This window comes from Hyperolius riggenbachi, chromosome 7 (assembly GCF_040937935.1).
Source record: "Hyperolius riggenbachi isolate aHypRig1 chromosome 7, aHypRig1.pri, whole genome shotgun sequence".
Taxonomy (NCBI): domain Eukaryota; kingdom Metazoa; phylum Chordata; class Amphibia; order Anura; family Hyperoliidae; genus Hyperolius; species Hyperolius riggenbachi.
This window is the reverse complement of record NC_090652.1, coordinates 93,399,947-93,421,373: the sequence shown is the minus strand read 5'-3', so window position 1 is coordinate 93,421,373 and position 21,427 is coordinate 93,399,947. Positions and strand designations below refer to the sequence as shown.

General features: G+C 45.2%; 1 protein-coding gene across 1 annotated transcript in view; it reads right to left on the bottom strand.

Moving 5' to 3' along the window:
* LOC137526082 (embryonic protein UVS.2-like) overlaps positions 1 to 20,388 on the bottom strand; it is a 53,777-nt gene extending 33,389 nt beyond the window's left edge. Inside the window, exons 1-5 of the mRNA XM_068247298.1 lie at positions 20,359 to 20,388; positions 19,868 to 19,910; positions 17,423 to 17,476; positions 13,527 to 13,685; positions 10,472 to 10,589 (exon numbers count right to left, since the gene is read on the bottom strand). Coding sequence (XP_068103399.1) covers positions 10,472 to 10,589; positions 13,527 to 13,685; positions 17,423 to 17,476; positions 19,868 to 19,910; positions 20,359 to 20,388 — 404 coding nt within the window. The remainder of the gene's footprint in view (positions 1 to 10,471; positions 10,590 to 13,526; positions 13,686 to 17,422; positions 17,477 to 19,867; positions 19,911 to 20,358) is intronic.
* Positions 20,389 to 21,427: the final 1,039 nt, after the last annotated feature.

Here is a 21,427-nt window from a genome sequence, read left to right as displayed (position 1 = left end):
AAATGAGATGAACTCACCTGGGGCTTCCCTCAGCCCCCTGCAGCCGATCGGTGCCCTCGCAGCTCCGCTCCGATGCCTCTGGACCCGCCGGCGACGACTTCCGGTTTCGCCGTCACCGGCCGACAGGCATGGGAACGCAAGTGATTGTTCGCGTTCCCAGCCTGTATATCGCCCCCTATGCTGCTATTGCGGCTCTTTAGCAGCATAGCAGCATAGGGGGCGATATACAGGCTGGGAACGCGAACAATCACTCGCGTTCCCATGCCTGTCGGCCGGTGACGGCGAAACCGGAAGTCGTCGCCGGCGGGTCCAGAGGCATCGGAGCGGAGCTGCGAGGGCACCGATCGGCTGCAGGGGGCTGAGGGAAGCCCCAGGTGAGTTCATCTCATTTTTTTTTTATGGCTTTAGGTTCACTTTAAAGGACAGATGTGGGAAAAAAATCGACTTACCCGGGGCTTCCTCCAGCCCCTGGCAGCCTACCTGTCCCTCGCCGCAGCTCCAGTGTCCCGGGGTCCCCTCTGTTGCAGATGCCGACCTTGCCAGGTTGGCATCTACTGTGCAGTTGGCATCTACGGGGCCTGGAGCGTTCTGCACAGGCGCAGTAGTTCTGCACTTGCGCAGAACACTCCAAGCCATGTGAGCATGATTGTGAGCTGCACAGCCACACGCTCGCACAGTAGGTCGGCATCTGCAACGGAGGGGACCCTGGACCTGCGACGAGGGACATATAGGCTGCCAGGGGGTGGAGGAAGCCCCAGGTAAGTAGATCTTTTTTTTTTTTCCTTTGGATCTGTGCTTTAAGGTGGACCTGAACTCTTGCACAGGACAGAAGGAAAACCCAGAGAATTGCACCTTGTATGTATTTAGAGAGTTTAGTTTAATTCTCCCTCATCTGTAACTAATCACAACTGTAATCTGATCTCTCAGCTGTATCAGCTCAGGAATCTCCTATGCCAGGGCAAAGCAGCTAATTTGTAAACACAGGATGTTAACAATATGTCCGCCTCTATGAAAGCAGGGAGTAGACACTGCGGATTTATTGGCTGTCAATGTGGTTGTACATCTAACAACACCCCCCTCCCCCATCCCAGGTTGGGCTCAGAAAAGTCTGGTCACTTAACCACTTCAGGACCACAGTGCTAAACTCCCCTAAAGACCAGGCTATTTTTTATGAAATTGGCCACTGCAGCTTTAAGGCCAAGCTGCAGGGCCGCACAACACAGCACATTAGTGATTCCCCCTCTTTTCTCCCCACCAACAGAGCTCTCTGTTGGTGGGATCTGATCGACCCCCAGTGTTTATTTTTTTTAAATAAATATTTGTATCTTTATTTTACTATTATCTTTTACTATTTATTATTTTTTTGTTTTAAATCCCTCCCTCCCCCCAGCCAGCCAATTCTGGCAATCTGCACCGCCGATCCCTCTCTGATGCCCCAGGGGGACAACCGTGTCACAACATAGGAGAAAAGTAATTTATAGTTCATTTTACTCTGGAAAAAGACGTACTGTCTGTTTGCACAAATTTTAACATTTTTGGCCATAGTGCCCCTTTAAGAGCATCCTGGCACATGTGGTTCAGAAACATCTGGAACCATGCATGCCCAGGACTCTCTTGCCGATGGCTGCTACACAAAGCCATGTGGGAATGGGCACAAAGTTGCAAACACACCCGAGACATAAGATAAGGTACATTTGAGCGTTTGCTTAACAAACAGTAATCAATATGGACCGCAATCTAGTGAACATACCCCAAAGCAGGGTCTATGTTGTATTCTTAGATTGTACCAAGATCATTCAGAGACCCTGCTTTGGCAGTAGAGAGTGTGTGTGTGTGTTTGGGGGGGGGGGGGGGGGTGAGGGAGGAGGGTAGAATGATCTTGGTACAATCTAAGGATGCAACAATATTTTCATCAGAGGCGATAATTCGATTAGTATCGAAAATAATCAAACGGTAAATATAATTTGTTCACATGAACCGGACTATTAGGGCACTTTCTCACTTCGGATAGGATCACATAATCCAACATCCTGATCGACGAGATTTTCTATTCCAATCAACCCTAGAATCGTTTTACATTGATTATCTCCAACTACTGCATGGTTTTCTGTACAATTCATTTGTAAAAATGTAATCACATCTGATAAAAAATAGTGTATTGTTAATGGGCACCTTAACCACCCTGGCGTTCTGATAAGATCGCCAGGGAGGCTGCGGGAGGGTTTTTTTTTAAATAAAAAAAAAACTATTTCATGCAGCCAACTGAAAGTTGGCTGCATGAAAGCCCACTAGAGGGCGCTCCGGAGGCGTTCTTCCGATCGCCTCCGGCGCCCAGAATAAACAAGGAAGGCCGCAATGAGCGGCCTTCCTTGTTTTGCTTACACCGTCGCCATAGCGACGAGCGGAGTGACGTCATGGACGTCAGCCGACGTCCTGACGTCAGACGCCTCCGATCCAGCCCTTAGCGCTGGCCGGAACTTTTTGTTCCGGCTGCGCAGGGCTCAGGCGGCTGGGGGGACCCTCTTTCGCCGCTGCTCGCGGCGAATCGCCGCAGAGCGGCGGCGATCGGGCAGCACACGCGGCTGGCAAAGTGCCGGCTGCGTGTGCTGCTCTTTATTTGGCGCAAATCGGCCCAGCAGGGCCTGAGCGGCAGCCTCCGGCGGTGATGGACGAGCTGAGCTCGTCCATACCGCCCAGGTGGTTAACTGTAAGGGCTCATTGACATTGCATTCTGTTCACGTGGCTGTCCGCGTTGGCAGGTTTTTGACGCTTTTTTCCCAATTTCTGTGCGTTGGCCGTTTTTGTTAAGCGCTTTTCTAAGCGCTTTTGCAGAGCGATTGCGTTTTTTTTACTTCCTGACGGCAGTCAGGAAGTGATCTCTTTGATCCGGAAAGGAATAAATACAATGGCCTAGATTCATAAAAGTGAGTGCGGTAGTTCAGAGACAAGCGAGGTGATTGCGATAGCAGTCGGTAAGTGTGCGGTGTGGTGCGGAAAGCTGTCGGTATAATTTGCTGAGTGTGGTAGTTTGCCGCTGACTTCCTAATGACAAGGTGCATGCTGAGTAGAAGTGGGCAGTTTTAGACACACGTGACTTATTTTCTATAAATTATAAATTATGATTATCTATTTATATATATATATATATATATATATATATATATATATATATATATATATATATATATATATAATCGGATGTGTGTGTGTGTGTGTGTGTGTGTGTATGTATGTATGTGCCGCGATCACGCGAAAACGCCTTGACCGATTTGAACAAAACTTGGTATGCAGATCCCTTACTATCTGGGATGATATGTTCTGGGGGTCTCGTGTCCCCCCTGCACACCTGGGCGGAGCTACAAACAGCACATCAGATTTCACCCATTCAAGTGAATGGAAAAAATTGAAAAGGCCGCCATTCTCACAGTGATTGAGCCAGAGTCCCCACACTTGGCACAGTTGGACACTTGGTGACCGAGGTTACAAATCCAGGAAAAGTCGGCGGAGCATAAAACAGCCAATGACATTTCAGACATTCATTTTAAATGTAAAAATGTAAACTGCAGCCATTCTTACACTGTTAATCGCAGGGTTTTCAAACTTGGCACACTTGGTCACTGGGGGAATGAGATTCAAGTGGTCTAACACCCAGCATTTCAACTTTGCTTTAAAAGATTGCTTACAGCTTAGAAACTATTATGCCAGATTATTTATTTTTTTTTGCAGAAATTCATTGAATGGAATAAACATGACATTTTAGTGCTGCATTTAGCTAGAAATCCTCCTCCGTGCTTAGGTTTAGTTACAAATGTATCTATTTACAATGTAATAAACAAACACCTCTCTGAGAGAACAAAGAGGGCTTCCCAGACAGGCTTTTCAGAGGTCTATTTGCATTCCAAACAAAAATACATTTGTAACTAAACCTAAGCATGGATGCGGATTCCTAGTTAACTGCAACACTATAATGTCATGTTTAACCCATTCAGTGAATTTCTGCTGAAAAAAAAATCTGGCATAATAGTTTCTAAGCTGTAAGCAATCTTTTAAAGCAAAGTTGTAACGTTGGGTGTTAAACTGCTTTAATATTCAGCAAAGTGGGTGGAGCCTACAACAGCCAATCAAAAGTCACCTATTGATTTTTAAGGGGAATATTAAAACTGCTGGCATTCTTACACTGTTAATGGCAGAGGCTTCAAACTTGCAACAGTCGGTCATTGGGTGACTGGGGTCCAAATTCACTAAAGGGGCGGAGCCACAATCAGCCAATCAGACTTTCTTGGTGGATAAACTGCTTCAATTCACACATTTTTGATGCCAGGAACCTGAAAGCTCACAAACTTGGTCATTGAGTGACTGTGTGTCAAGGTTACAAAAAGTGGGTGGAACCAAAAATAAAGTTCACTAAGAAAATATAAACTGCAGCCATTCTTACACTGTTACTGGCAGGGTTCTCAAATTTTGCACAGTTGGTCACTGGGTGAATGGGATGAATATTCAAGAGAGTGGGTGGAGCCTAAAACAGCCAATTAAAACTCACCTGTTGATTTTCAAAGGGAATATTAACATTGCTGCCAATCTTACACTGTTAATAGCAGATGCTTCAAACCTGGTACTGTTAGTCACTGGGTGACTGGGGTTCAAATTTGGAAAGGGGGCGGAGCCACAAACAGCTAATCAGATTTGTTTAATTTCAATGGTAATATACAAATTATTGATACCAAAAGCCAAAAGCTCATAAACTTGGTCATTGAGTGACTGTATGTCAAGGTTAGAAAAAGTGGGTGGAGCCAACAACTACATTTTTTTCCAGGGGAAAATATAAACTGCAGCCATTCTTACACTGTTAATGGCAGGGTTCCCAAACTTGACACAGTTGGCCACTGGGTGACTGGGATTAATATTCAGAAATGTGGGTGGAGCCAACAACAGCCAATCAAATTTCACCCATTGATTTTCAAGCGGAATATTTACATTGCTACCATTCTTACACTGTTAATGGCAGAGGCCTCTTACCTGAGAGGTGACAGGGGTCCAAATTCACTAAAGGGGAGTGAGCCACAAACAGCCAATCAGATTTGTTAGATTGATTTCAGCCATTCTGTTATTGGCAGGGTTCTCAAACGTGACACAGTTGGTCAATGGATGACTGGGATTAATATTCAGGAAAGTGGGTGGAACCTACAACAGCCAATCAAAATTCACCTATTGATTTTTAAGTGAAATATTGGAACTGCTGCCACTCTTACACTAATAATGGCAGAAGCTTCAAACCGGTACAAGTCTGTCATGAAGTGGCTGGGGTTCAAATCCACTAAAGGGGTGGAGCCACAAACAGCCAATCAGATTACTTTACTGGATAAACTGCTTCCATTCACACAATTTTGATGGCAGAAACCCAAAAGCTTAAAACTTGGTCACTGGGTGACTGGGATTAATATTCAGAAAAGTGGGTGGAGCCTAAAAAGAAAATCAAAATTCACCTGTTGATTTTCAAGGGGAATATTTAAATTGCTACCATTCTTGAACTGTTAATGGCACAAGCCTCAAACCTGGTACAGTTGGTTATTGGGTCACTGGGGTTCAAATTCAGAAAAGGGGTGGAGCTACAAACAGCCAATCAGATTTGTTTCATCTCACTGGTAAATTACAAATTATTGAAGCCAAGGACCCCAGAGCTCGCAAACTTGGTCATTGAGTGGCTGTGTGTCCAGGTTACAAAAAGGGGGCGGAGCCAAAACCAAATTTCACTAGGAAAATATAGACTGCAGCCATTCTTACACGTTTAATGGCAAGGGTTCTCAAACTTTGCCCAGATGGTCACTGGGTGACTGAGATTAATATTATGGGAAGTGGGTGGAGCCTATAATAGCCAATCAAAATTCACCTGTTGATTTTCAAGGGGAATATTTAAATTGCTTCCATTTTTGCTCTGTTAATAACAGATGCCTCAAACCTGCTACAGTTGGTCATTGGGTGACTGGGGTTCAAATGCCGGAGAGGGGCAGAGCCACAAACAGCCAATCTGATTTGTTTAATTTCTATGGGAATATACAAATTATTGATGACAAAGACCCCACAGCTCACAAAATTGGTCATTGAGTATTTGTGTGTTAGGGTTAGAAAAAGTGGCCGGAGCCGATACCAGCCAAATACATATCCGGGCAATGCCGATTCATCAGCTATTATTCATAAAAGTGGATGGAGCCTACAAAAGCTAATGAAAATTAATCTTTTGATTTTCAAGGGGAATATTTCATTTCTGCCATTCTTGCACTGTTAATGGCACAAGCCCCAAACTGGGTACAGTTATTTATTGGGTGACTGGGGTTCAAATTCAGAAAAGGGGTGGAGACACAAACAGCCCATCAGATTTGTTTCATTTCAATGCAAATTATTGATGCCAAAGACTGCAAAGCTCACAAATTTGGTCATTGAGTAATTAAGTAATTAAGTAAAGTGGGCATAGCCAACACCAGCCAAATACATACCCAGGCAATGCTGGGTCATCAGTGGGCGGAGACAAATACAAATTCCACTGGGAAAATGTAAACTCCAGCCACACTGTTAATGGCAGGGTTCTCAAACTTTGCAGAGTTGGTCACTTGGTGACTGGGATTAAGATTCATAAGAGGGTGGAGCTTACAAAAGCCAATCCAAATTCATTTATTGCTTTTCAAGGGGAATATTAAATTGCTGCCATTCTTGCACTGTTAAGGACACAAGCTTAAAACCTGGTACAGTTGGTCATTGGGTGACTGGGGTTCAAATTCAGAAAAGAGGGTGGAGCAACAGCCAATCTGATTTGTTTCATTTCAATGCAAATTATTGATGCCAAACAATGCAAAGCTCACAAACTAGATAATTGAGTGATTGTGTGTTAGGGTTAGAAAAGTGGGTGGAGCCAACACCAGCTAAATACATACCCAGGCAACGTTGGGCAATCAGCTAGTATTTTATATAATTAAAAAAAAAAAATATATATATATATATATATATATTAACTAACTCTGTATGATTTCTAAAAGCCTGGGTGATATTACAACCACCCTTCTTGTTTCCTCCTAGAGCAAACTCGCCAGGTCTTTGTTGGCGATAACAACATGTTATTTCTCGCTTTCTTACTCCCCCTTACTTACTCATTCAGTTTACCGTCACAAACAACGCTACTATTACCGCACTATTACCGCATGGTAAAACATGCGTAAAACATGCGTTAAATTTTATGAATCCACTATCAACAACATACCATGCTGTAATTTACTGCTTGGGCGATAACGCATGCGGTAATGCTTTATGAATCAGGGCCGATGTATTTATTCTTAAAAATGTGAACGCAATCACTGCACAAAGCGATTTTGTGAGCGTTTTGCGTTTTCCTATATCTTTAAAAATGGTCCATGCACCGCTTATATGAGCGGATCGGAAATGAACCGCTCAGATGTAAACTTTGTCATAGAGAATCATTGCACAAGCGCATAGAGAATCATTGCACATTGAAAATCGCCAGCACTTAAAAAATGTCTAAAACGCCTGTAGTGTTAACAAGCCCAGAGACTGTGTTCCCGCTCGTGCCATACCACATGCGACCAGCGGGAGCCGATGGTCCACCCTGGTCCTAATGTAGCTCGGGGCAGAAACGCTCTCCAGTATGCTATATGGGGGAATGCATCCGCCTGCCTGGGATTATTTTGGACTGCACAGAAGTACGGCCTGCTTACTGCATCGGATACCGCGGATCCATTGCAGTGTGACAAGTGTGCACGGCTCCTATTTATAAAATAGGAGCTGTTCACTGTCCATTTAGCAGTGAGTGGGAACAGAGCTTGAAACCTGGTACACACTTCAACTATGACTGGCCAATCACTGACCAATTTTACCACCTTCATGTAGTATGAGGGTTTACCTACACAATCTGCCCATAGTATTACATTTTTGTTGACCCTCATACCAGACGGAGGTGGTAAACTTGGTCACTGATTGGGCAATCATAATTGTTAGTGTGTACTAGGCTTAAAGAGACTCTGAAGTGAGAATAAATCTCGCTTCAGAGCTCTCCGCAATAGCGCCACTAAACGGGGGTCCCTTGACCCCCAAACCCCCCACTGCGACACTTGGTCGCAGACTTGGTCGCTCCTGGAGGCAGGGCTAACGGCTGCAGCCCTGCCTCCAGTCACGTCTGTCAGCGGCGCATCGCCGCCTCTCCCCCGCCCCTCTCAGTGAAGGAAGACTGAGAGCGGGGGAGAGGCGGAGATACGCGCTGACAGACGCGCGTGGGGCAGGGCTGCAGCGGTTAGCCCTGCCCCAACCAGGAAGCGCTCCCCCGCATTACGGAGGGGATTTGGGGGGACCGGGAGCCTCGTTTAGCCGCGGGATAGCGGCGGTTTAGCAGGGGCACACGTGCCCCTGCTATCTATGAGGTCTTGAAGCGAGATTTATTCTCGCTTCAGACTCTCTTTAAAGGACACCCGAAGCGAAAATAAAGAATTAAATAAACAATTGTATCTATATTCCTTCTCCTAACAATGGCTTTTTAAGATATTCCACAGTTTTATTTTATGTTTAAATCTACTTTTTACGTTTTAACTGTTTTATTGTTTGTGCTCAATGACACATTCATTGAAGTATGCCAAAGCTAAAATCTGAACTATTGACCCTTGTTATCTCTTTCCTGCTCTCAGAAGCCATTTTCTGCTAGGAAAGTGTTTTATAGTTGGAATTTCTTATCAGTGAGGGTCACACTGTAGTCACTTCCTGTCTGAGTCAGGACTGAGTCAGCCACTTACATACCTGATATTTAACTCTTTCAGGCAGAGAAAGAAAAAAAAGAATATAACATACTAGTTATTAGAGTGCTTGGCACTATACATACTCATGTCTATCTCATCATGTCACATGTCACTTCGGGTATCCTTTAAGGCATGGTTCACACATAAACTTTTACATTTCCGGTCCAGTCTTGTCAGTTTTGCATCATTTTGCTATCAGTTTTACCCGACGGAACCAGAAATGTACACCTTTTATGTGGGAACCAGGGCCGGTTCTCTCATGAAGCAAGGTGAAACATTTGCATCAGGCGCAAAGATTACAAGTGCAGCATGTTTGTACTGTGTTTACACTAGCAGCATGTAGTCGGAGTAGGAGGAGAAGTGAGAGGTAAACAAGGTAAAGGTCATCATTGGGGAAAAGCAGCTTGCTGTGCTGTATGAGGATTCTGACAGAAGGGAGGAGGTGGCACTGCTTTTCCTGACTGAGGATGAATGGAGCGGCTGTGGCTGTGCAGTTTGTTTGTCACAGACTCACAGCCAGCCAGTGTGCTATTGTGTGGAGCTGCAGCATATGACGAGAGAACATTAAATGAAGCAAAGTAAATTGTTGGGTGCTGTGCGATAATTTCAAATCAATGGGACGCATCCTCACAAGTTTGCCTCAGGTTGCAAAAAGTCTAGAACTGGCCCTGGTGTGAACACAGACATAGAAATACATAAAAACTCATGCTAACTGGCTGCCAAAAACTGACAGGACACTTTATTATGTGTGAACCGGCCTAGTTTTGTTCACAACGTATAAAAAAATATATAGCGTTGTTCCCAATTGCTGCACTGTGACATGACTAGAGATGAGAACTTGGTATTTTCCTTTCGGTCTGCGTTAAAGAAGAGCTGTCAGCCATACTATCTCAGAAAAAAAAATCAAATATATAAGTAGATAAATACTTGCTCTACTTACATAACATATGTATTGCACTGTCCACGTTATGATTCCTGTGAATTTTATAAAGGAATAGTAGAGAATCCTATTCTAGACAGTTTCCATTTTTACTGTGGCTATTTTGAAGCCAGTCGTGATGTAATATCCACCCTTAGTCTCCTGTGCCTGATTTGCCCGCCCTTCACTATAGAAAGTGCATTGTTTCAGCCTGAGAAATTTTGGCCAATCAGAGAGGAACAGAGGTGTGGGAGGGGAAAACAGGAGGGGAAGTAGGGGAAGTTTCTGTGTAACAAATAAGAGTCAGGAAAACTGGGGAATGATAATTTATCAACAAGAAAAGGATTGCCTGGTTAGCATCCTTATTACTTGTTTACCAGATACAAATAAAGAATTGATTTTATGCCCGACAGTTACTCTTTAAAGGAGAAATGTAGTCAGAGGTATATGGAGGCTGCCATATTGATTTCCTTTTAAGCAATACCAGTTGCCTGGCAGCCCTGCTGAGCTATTTGCCTGTAGTAGTGTGAATCACACCAGAAACAAACATGCAGCTAATATTGTAAGATCTGACAAAAATGTCAGAAACACCTGATCTGCTGCATGCTTGTTCAGGGTTTGTGGCTAATACTATTAGAGGCAGAGGATCAGCAGAACAGCCAGGCAACTGGTATTGCTTAATAGGAAATATGTCAGCCTCCATATCCCTCTCACTACAGTTCTCCTTTAAGTTGCTGATCCAGTACATAATACACATGCTTACCCAGTTTGAGACTCAAAGCTAATGTAGTTGGTTTCTGTGGTCCTCTTGGGGAAGCGGATGCAGGAGGAGCGCTCAATCTGCATTATGGCTGCTCTTATCACAGTAAAGTCATTGAAATCTATAAAACAAATGACCAAAGTGAACAGTGTTCCTGTGGAGTCCCTGGTACATGCCGTGCATGTCATACACGTCATACACATAGGACTCAGAATCCGGACTTTACTTAAAGGGGACTTGTAGTGAAAAATAACAAAATGATTAAAATTGCTTATTATTTTTTACAATATTCATTGATAAATGTGGTTAGTGTTTGCCCTTTGTACAATCCTTCCTTACTAAGATTTACATTCTGAAATACAGGTGGTGACATTTTAAGTCCTGTCAGGTGCAACTCAACAGAATTTTGGTTTCTGAGAATTACGAAGCCGGTGAAAATTATGCCTGGTCTCCCAGAATGCTCTAATAGGAGAATTCTGCATTCTAGGCAAATTTTGCGCTGCCCAGGCCACAAGCTGCAGACCACGGGACGCATTCCTAAAATTCCTCCCCTCCTCCTCCCTCCCTCCCTGTAGTGTCGCGATCAGGAAGGAAACCAAGGGTTAATACTCCTACTCGCCCGCCACCTGAGTCGGGTCTCCATGGCCACAGGGCATCATGTGACACACGTCACATGACACGCCTTCAGCGTGTAATACACTGGCATGACCTGACAGCATCTAACGTGATGCCCTGTGGCCATGGAGACCTGACGCTGGAAGAGGGGAGTGGGTGAGTGTTAACCCTCCGTTTTCTTCAACTCAGGCCTCTGCAGGGAGGGAGCGAGCAGAAGAATCCGGACACCTGCTGGCGGGCCGTGTTTGCAGCACACGCGGGTTGCCCACCTCTGGCCTAGGTTAAGCATTACTGGGAGAGTGGGGTTACATACCAATATACAGATATAGGAAGTGTTGGCATGGATTATAAGTACTGGTGAGATATTGAGAGCAAACTAGATTATTCCTTTTTCTATTGGGGGGGGGGGGGGGGGCACTATTTGTATTGGTTCTTATGGGTTATGTAATTGTTGATTGCTGCAAGATATTATGTATTACTGTTACATATGATTATGTCATGCTCTTTAAAAATCACATTTGAATGTACTATGAGTACTTTTCTTGCAATAAAAAACAAGTAGAAGTAGAAAAGTATTACACTGGTTCATGTATACCAGGGGTATCAAACTCAAGCACAAAGTGGGCCGAAAATGTACACTGGGAACTAGTAGCGGGCCAAACTCAATGTCTATTGTTCACCTTCCTCCCTTATAAAGTTGCCAGGTGTCTAAGGGCCCTCCACCTCCAACCCCTATGCAGTTCCCTGGTGTCTAGTGGCTCTTCTCCCTCCCCTATACACTTCCCTGGTGTCTAGTGGCTCTCCTCCCTCCCCTATACAGTTCCCTGGTGTCTAGTGATCCTCCCTTCCCTACACTGTACCCTGGTGTCTAGTGGCCCCCACCCTTACCTATACAGTATCCTGGTGTCTAGTGCTTTCCCCTACCTCCCTCATGTGGCTTCCCTGGTGTTCTAGGGCTTCACCACCAGTATAGCTTACCTGGTGGTCTAGAGTGGGCCAAACATAATGCAAAGTGAGGAAACCACTTGACGGCCAAATTTAATGGCTCTGAGGGCCAGATTTGCGGAGGAGGAAAAAAGGGAGCATGCGGCAAGTGTACTAAATGGGAGCCGCCATAGGCACCAATACAAAATAGCGGTCTTTGAGTGTCAAAGCGGAAATTAGGGCGTCTGATATATAGATATAGATAATACATCGCCTGCTATATATCGGGCACCCAAATACCGCTATTTTGTATTGGCGCCTATGGCAGCTCCCATTCCGTACGCTTGCTAGCCACATACCCTGCTGCCTCTGATGGATGACACGAGTCCATGGGGTAGCTGGCTCTTGGGATAGCCCGCAGCACAGATCTGTCACCTTTGCTTTGCGTGGGGTCAGGTTGGTAGCCGCTCGGGATGCCAGAGCAGCCATCTGCTGAGTACTGCTGCTGGCAGTCAGCCCTGTGCGGATAGGAAGGGAGCATGCTCCTATTACACAAACTAGGAGGTCCTCCGCGCTGAACATGCTGCACTTCCTGGAGGGGGGAAACCTCACTTCTGAAGGGTCTCATAACACACGGGGCTGCAGGTCCAGCAGCAGCTCCAGCGGAAGCACGGCCAGCTCACAGTTAGCTGTGGTCACCGCGCATCATTGCTGCCAGCGCTCCCAGGGGGTAGGGTTCTGTTGGCCATAGTGAAATATCGGTATTTAATAACGTTTTTTCCAGTTTTTGTCAGGAACCAGTCCGACGAAGGCTTTTTATAAGCTGAAAGCTCACTGTCATCTCTAAGTTAGCCAAAAAATGGTATCAGCCTGATTCAAAATTCCTCTATATTTTATGTTTTAACCTCCTGGGCGATAATCCCGAGCTGAGCTCGGGGTACGTTGTGCAGGAGGATTTCTCAGGCCCTGGTGGGCCGATTTGCATAATTTGTTTTTTGTTACACACAGCTAGCACTTTGCTAGCTGCGTGTAACTTCCGCTCACCGCCGATCCGCCGCTACCCGCCGTACCGCGCAGCCCCCCCCCCCCCCCAGACCCCTTGCGCAGCCTGGCCAATCAGTGCCAGGCAGCGCTGAGGGTGGATCGGGACTCCCTCTGATGTCACGACGTCCATGACGTCGGTGACGTCATCCCGCCCCGTCGCCATGGCGACCGGGGAAGCCCAGCAGGAAATCCCGTTCTGAACGGGATTTCCTGCTTACTCTGATCGCCGAAGGCGATCGGAGTGGGTGGGGGGATGTTGCTGCGCAGCGGCTATCATGTAGTGAGCCCAGGGCTCGCTACATGATTTAAAAAATAAATTTTTTTTAAAAAAAAGTGCTGCGCTCCAGACGCCTTTAATTCACATATCCCAGATTTGGCCTGCGGGCCAGAGTTGGACATGTATGATCTACACCCACCTGAGCAGCAATATGACAGTAGAAAGCATAGTAACACACACACACTGACAAGCACTTACTGAAATCGCTGGATTTCTCATGTGGGACATATACAAATCCATTTGAGGATTTTGGCCACAGGCAAACGCCAATGGGGCAGTCATCGCCACTCCTTGTAAGACGGTTGGCAATATCCACGTTGTTAATGGAATACTGCATATTCTTAGATAAAGTTACTCCTAAAAGATTGATGAAAAGAGAATAAAGTAAAGTTACTTACATTAGCAAAATGATCTGTAAAACACAAACCTATCCCTTGGCTCCACCCCAAAATAACTTCCAATTCATTATCCCTGCCACACCCTAAAGCTGGCCACTACTGATACAGTCATTTTCAGCCAATCTTACAATTTCTATGTAATATAAGGTAACTGCTTAAAGGGATACTGTAGGGGGGTTGGGGGAAAATGAGTTGAAGTTACCCAGGGCTTCTAATGGTCCCCCACAGACATCCTGTGCCTGCGCAGCCACTCACCGATGCTCCGGCCCCACCTCCTGTTCACTTCTGGAATTTCAGACTGTAAAGTCTGAAAACCACTGCGCCTGCGTTGCCGCGTCCTCGCTTCCCCCGATGTCACCAGGAGCGCACGGCGCAGGCACAGACCATACTGGGACTGAACAATACACTCCTGGTGCCATCAGCGGGAGTGAGGACAAGGCAACGCAGGAGCAGTGGTTTTCAGACTTTAAAGTCTGAAATTCCAGAAGTGAACCAGAGGCGGGGCCGGAGCATTGGGGAGTGGCTGCGCAGGCGAAGGATGTCTGTGGGGGACCGTTAGAAGCCCCGGGTAACTTCATCTCATTTTCCCCCAACCTCCTACAGTGTCCCTTTAAAGAGACACTGAAGCGAGAATAATTCTCGCTTCAGAGCTCATAGTTCCCCTGCTAAAACGCCGCTATCCCGCGGCTAAACGGGGGTCCCTTCACCCCCAAACCCCCCCATGCAAAATCAATGACCAAATTGGTCGTAAATTTGCTCTTCCTGGAGGCAGGGCTAACCGCTGCAGCCCTGCCTCTCAGCGCGTCTATCAGACGCGCATCGCCGCCTCTCCCCCACCCCTTTCAGTGAAGGAAGACTTAGAGGGGCGGGGGAGAGGCGGAGGTACGCGCGGGAGGCAGGGCTGCGGCGGTTAGCCCTGCCCCAATGCGGAAGGGATTCTGCGATGTACGGAGGGGATTTGGGGGTGAAGGGACTCCCGTTAAGCCGCGGGATAGCGGCGTTTTAGCAGGGGCACACATGCCCCTGCTATCTATGAGGTCTGAAGCAAGATTTATTCTCTCTTCAGACTCTCTTTAAAGAGGAACTCCAGTGAAAATAATGTAAAAAAAAAGTGCTTCATTTTTACAATGATTATGTATGAATGATTTATTTGCCCATTGTAAAATCTTTCCTCTCCCGGATTTACATTCTGACATATATCATATGGCGACATTTTTACTGCTGGCAGGTGATGTCAGTGGAAGGAAATGTGGCTTGCTTTTCTGGCAGTTGGAAACAGCTGTTATTTCCCTCAATGCAACAAGGCTCCCACAGTGTGATGTCAGAACCATGGTCCTGACATCACACTGTGGGAGGGGTTCCACCACAATATCAGCCATACAGAGCCCTCTGATAATCCATTTGTGAAAAGGAAAATAATTCTCATGGGAAAGGGGGTATCAGCTACTGATTTGAATGAAGTTCAACGCTTGGTTATGGTTTCTCTATAAATTATCCATTCAAGCTAGTCACTCAGTTTACCCTTATACTACATAGATTTGATAAAATTGAATGAAAAAGATTGTATCGTTAGTGGCCACACATAAATATCCTACCTGTTACTTTAATCAACTAATAATAACTTCCTAACGCTTTACTTTTTCCTATGCACAGTTCCAAAACTTCTCAAGTGCTGCCTCCAGCCCTCCACTCTCTGAGATTCTCTCTTTTCCCCCCACAAAGATTGACCCATTCTTTACAAATTAAAAAAAAACTCAAACGCCATATGCTGGGCCTTGTATAAAAACAAGCAGAGTTTGTGTGGAGAAACAGCCAAATATTATCTGAGAAAGTGGATTAAAAAAAACACCCACAAAACACATCTTACCTCCAATTTAAACTGTTTTTAATTACTTTATTTAAATTGGGCACCTCCCAAAGCTGGATCATCCACAAAGCAACCATGGCAGTTGCCTAGGGCCTGGAGAGTGACTAACTTGATGCTAGACCCCACTAAATCTTACCAACAAAGGTGGCCCTAAAGTTGTTACTTGCCTAGGGCCCCATTTTGCATATGTATATATGTATGCCATTGGTGAGCTGGGTGAAGGGAGAGCCAAATGACAGCTCACCCAGCTGCCGCTAAACTCCCCGCTGGCGTAAAATAATATTCCCCTTCCATGTCCTCGCAACTCAGAGGGAGGTGTAATTCAGGGTCCGATGATCGCTGGAGCACGAAATTACTCTTATGCGCCCCGCGCAGCATATCATTGCTACTATGGGGCGTCTAGTTTCGGTGCCCGGCGCTGAGGGTCATGCGCCAAAACCACTTGCTTCGCCCATTTTACCTCAAACCGTCTCTGACGCCTCCTAACCCACGTTTCCATCTTCCCCTTACTCGCGACCATTATAAATTATCAACAGTATCTTTTCCCATAGCTAATCAATACTATTTTCAACAACCTCATAAATTATAGAAATTATAGAAATTGAATTCCTAATAATTTTGGTTGACAGTTTTGCTCAGGGCATTTAGTAACCTAAGGCCAGCCCTGACTGCTATTAATTCATTGAAAAAAAAACCCTTCAAAGATCATTGACAGCAGCCTTTTCTGTACCTGGTGCTCGATTTTCCCGGCAGATAATGATTATTATGATTGAATATGCCAGAGATCGATGCCACAACATGGCAAAGATCTCGGTGGAAAGGGGGGTGGGCAAGTGCTCAGCAGTAGTTTTCGGAATGACTGATGGACTCCCCTCTCCAGGTCTACCCCTGTCTGCCATCTAAAATGTGCAGGTAGCCCAGAGGGGAGGTAGAGAGGACACAGGAGGAAAGTGCCGGAGGACAGGTGAGCGAAAGCAGGGCCGGTTCAAGTAACAATTGGACCCTAGGGAAAAATTAGCCTGGGGGCCCCCAAACAGATACCCCCACCCAAAAAGCATCATTAGAGGCCCTTTGTTGCAGCCAAATTTCCCTCCTGGGCCCCTGAGCTGGCTGCTGACTATCCTCCCAACTTAACAGACTCTGCAGAGCCCCTGGAGAGCAACAGTTAAGATGGGGGAGGGACACCTTGGGGGCCCCTACAGGCTCTGGGGCCCTGGGGCAATTGCCTATTTTTTCCTATGGTAGCTCCGGGCCTGAGCGTAAGCTCTGTGTGCATGGCCTGGGGGGAGGGGGGGATGATTTAATACTAAAATCTATTGAAAATCTGTGTACAGTGTGTGGCAGACTGGCACCTGTTCAGTAAACCAGCGCCTATTCAGTAGGGAGTCCTTGGGCTAGACTCCCTAACACTGCTACTGCCTACTGAGCGCGTCCTAGTGGCTGCTGCTCTGGCGCTTTGAGTCCGCCAGTAGAAAAACGCAATATAAATGTTATTTGTCTTGTCTTCATCCCCAGTTATTTCTCATACAGAAGTGATCAATTTTCCCACTGAGGATTTCTCCCGCACCAAGAGTTTATGGAAAAGCACATGACTGATTTACCAGGTGATTATTATGGACTTCTCTGATTGGTTGGTCATGATCACATCTCACTTTTGCCTCCTGAAAACGCTGATTGTGACCAGTCAATCAGAACACTTACCATTCAATCACATAATAAAATGTATCACATGCTTCTCAGTGAATGCTCCTTGCGGGAGAGATTCTTCTAGGAGAAGTGATCCTCTCTACACATGTACGTAATCAGAAATGCATACCAAAGAACCTTACCTTTATTAGTCTTAATGATTTGTTGAAATGATGGCTTCTCTTCTGTTACAGAACCTGGAAATTGGAAAAGTACACTGTAAAGCTTATGTGATTGTTTATTTATTGCCGGATTTCTGCAAAAGCCTCTCTGGTTTACGGAGGTTACTGCCCAAGGGGAGAGGCTGGATATAGAAGAGGGAGTTGCTGCATATAGGAGCATATAGGAGGCTATAAATGGGCCGAGGAGAGATGACAGCCAGCATGTCCAGGACATAACACAATTGAGGAGACATAGCTTACAAACAATATAATTAATGAAGCATCTGCTATATAACATAATTAAGCAGGCATATCCCCCAAATAACATAATAAATCAGGCATATCTCCATCCCAAAATAGCATCATGACGAGTATGTACCCCAAAATAACAATTATCCCCACCAGGGCCGGATTTACCATAAGGCACTGTAGGCAAGTGCCTACAGGCGCCTGATAATGGAAAGGCAGCCCACTCCTCTCCCCGAGCACCTCCTTCCTTCCCTATACAGAGTCCTGATGAGTGTAAATGAGAGGTTATTCACCCAGCTCTTGGCATTCCACAGACGAGATCTCCCTTCAGTCAGGGTCACCTCTTGCTACTTAATACTGAGGTTCCTCTAGCTACCTAATACTTTGGGGGCATCTCAAGCTACTTAGTATTCGGTAACAAGAAGTACCCTCAATATTAAGGGGCATCAGTGGCTACCTATGCTGGGCAGGGGAAGTATGGGGAAGTCGAATGCTGGGCCAGCCAGCACACTTGCGGTAAGGTTCGGTGGGGGTTTGTACGTTCATGGAGAGCAAAGTGTAGGGTGCCAGAACATCTGTGCCTATAGGCTCCTGTGATGTAAATCCGGGCCTGATCCCCACATGTACCCCAGGTAACAGAATTAAGCCTGAAATTTACAAATATTATAATTATGCATGCATGTATCCCTAAATAACAAAGCAAGACAGTCATGTATCCCAAAGGACATCAAAAGGCAGCATATAACCCTCCAAAACAGAATTAAAGGGAACCTGAAGTGAGGGGGATATGGAGGCTGCCATATTTATTTACTTTTACTTAAATACCAGTTGCCTGGTTGTCATGCTGATCATCTGCCTCTAATCCTTTTAGCCATAGACCCTGAACAAGCATGCAGCAGATCATGTGTTTCTGACATTTTTGTCAAATCTGAAAAGATTAGCTGAATGAAAAATTGCAGCCTCCAAATAGTTCTCACTTTAGGTTCCCTTTAAGGATGTGTGTACCCCTTACAACATAATGAGGCAGACATATATCTCCAAATCACAAGCCAGCATGTACACCCAATTAACATAATTAGGTCTGTTGCCCCAACTAGCAACACTAGGGGGACATCTACAACTCTCTTTAGTGCAGATTAGGGCAAACTCTAAATTGTAAACTCTATTGTTTTCACTTAGGCCCCTTCACACTACAAGCCTGATGATAGCTGGTTTTGCTAAGATTCTTCTGCAGGGATTCTGTGTTTTTGCCTAGAAATGGGACCTTAGACACTGGAAAGTTACTCTCAACTCGAAAAAAATAACCAGCAAGCACCAGTTAGCAAAATTGTGGCTCAATTGTTTACTGTAATCTACTGCCTGTCTTGACTGGTGATGGAGTTTGCCATGGCATGGGTTGACCAGCGGTGAACCTCCATCTCATAATGCCCAGCATTACCTCTGACCTGAAATCAACTGGCCATTGGCATTAAACAAGTATGTGCCCAGGAACGCAGGTTCGCAAACATAGTCACCATGGCAAACCCCATGCCTATTGGCCAGCTGACTTTAGGTCAGAGGTCATGCCAGGCATTATAGAACTGAAACTCATTGCAGTGTCAAACCCATGCAAATTCCAACCGTACATTTTTGTGTTACTAAAGCTTGCTATGTGTGATATTGTACCCCCTGAATATTTGTACCATCGTTCACTATAGCCTTTTACTGACCCTTCTATCATTTAACTAGTATCTCATGTGCTTAATAATTCCATCAAGTGTGTACTTCACTTGGTTCTTTGATGCCTCTTTTTGAAGGTTATGCCTTAAAGGACAACTGAAGTGAGAAAGATATGGAGGCTGCAATATTTATTTCCTTTTAAGCAATACCAGTTGCCTGGCAGCCCTGCTAATCCATTTGGCTGCAGTAGTGTCTGAATCACACCAGAAACAAGCACACAGCTAACCTTGTCAGGACTGACAATATTGTCAGAAACACCTGATCTGCTGCATGCTTGTTCAGGGTCTACGGCTAAAAGTATTAGAGGCAGAGGATCAGCAGGACTGACAGATAACTGGTATTGCTTAAAAAGAAATATGTGGCAGTCTCCATATCCCTCTCATTACAGTTGTCCTTTAAGAAAAAATGTCTAGTTTGCCTTTGCCTAAAAACTTAGCTTTATCAGGTTTCCAGACTTACTTTGCTGATCTGTAGACTCTCTCTTCTTCCTTTGGAGAAATCTCTGTAAGAATAAAACAAAATGCAGTTGAAACAAAATGAAGGATGGGAAATTTTTCATGGCTACCAATCAGATTTCATCTGTCATTTCCAGAAACAGAATTAGGTGAAATGGAGCCATGGGCAAGCAACAGTTTTGGGGCCGCCCTTAATGGCCCCCTGGCTTTTTTGGTAAGATTTGTTGGGGCTAGCATCCCTAGACTCTCTCCAGGCCCTAGGCACCTGCTTAAGGTGCCTTCCGGACGATCGGGCTCTGGTCTTTCCTCCAGTGATGAATGAAGAATGGAATCATGGGACGGTAAGCTACCAGCTACTGTCACATAACATCTTTAGTGTGCAACTCATTGAGCTCTAGTAATGGGTCCTCTATCTGAACTGTGAGTCTTATTTGGTCACAGCAAGTGTCCCATACCTCAATAATTTACACATCATCATTGCAATAGTGCTCTTACCTTCTCCACTGTCCGGTACCAGTGCAGCATGATTGAAAAGTAGTCAGTTGCTGGCCTGGTCTATAGGTTGCAATCTCTTTGAGTCCCATTTCCTTTGGGCAATGAGCATTGTGCATGTGTACACACCTAACCTACACATTATAATTACTACCTATGCACAAGACCTACCTAATAAGTGATTTCCCTTATTCAGAGAAATCTTAGACTTTAGAGCTTTGTACTCACCTGAGCAGGTAGGGCTGAGCTTACAAGTACCACAGCGCTAAGAAGAAGCAGAGTCCTCATGGCTTGCACCATCTTCTTCAGTGATGAGGACTTTGTAGGACCCCGGACTTAACAGACTACACCAGCCTAATATATACATAGATCCTAGTCTGCTCTGCTGAACACGCCCACTGTTGTAATTTTATGTGTAGTAACTGCATTAACCTGTCTGACAGTGGGGGTCTATTTCAGTGCATTGATCTGTACTTAGAACTTGTTTTGCATAACAAAAATAAGTTGAGGGTGGCATGGAGGATCACTTACTAGCCAGCAGACCAGTTCTCAGAGATATCTAATGTAATCTCACCCATATTGAGAGGGAAAAATTCCAGTAAACTTACAACGATAAATGAAGTGATAAATTCCAGGTAAATTCAAACAATAAATAATAGTGACAAATTCCGGAAAACAAAGAATGATATGTAGAGTGACAAATTCCGGTATACTTACAAAAATACATAGGGCCTGATTCATGAAGCTGTACTGCTATAGCAGCACGATGTACATGACACCAGCGCAAGCTAAACACAGGGCTGCATGCTGCTTAGCACGACTTCCTTAGTTACGTGCGCTGTTTACATAGTAACGTGTTCTCCTTTAAGTATTGCGACTGCTATACCTCACTAGTGCAGCCGCTACTATATTAATTAACATAGTAGCGGCCGCGCTAATGAAGTATCGGTCGCGATACTTCACAGCAACCCGCAGTTAAAGGAGTGCATGTTACTATGTAAACAGCACGTGTAACGAAGGAAGTCATGCTACGCAGCACGACTGTGAGTAGCCTGCAGCCCTGTATTCAGCT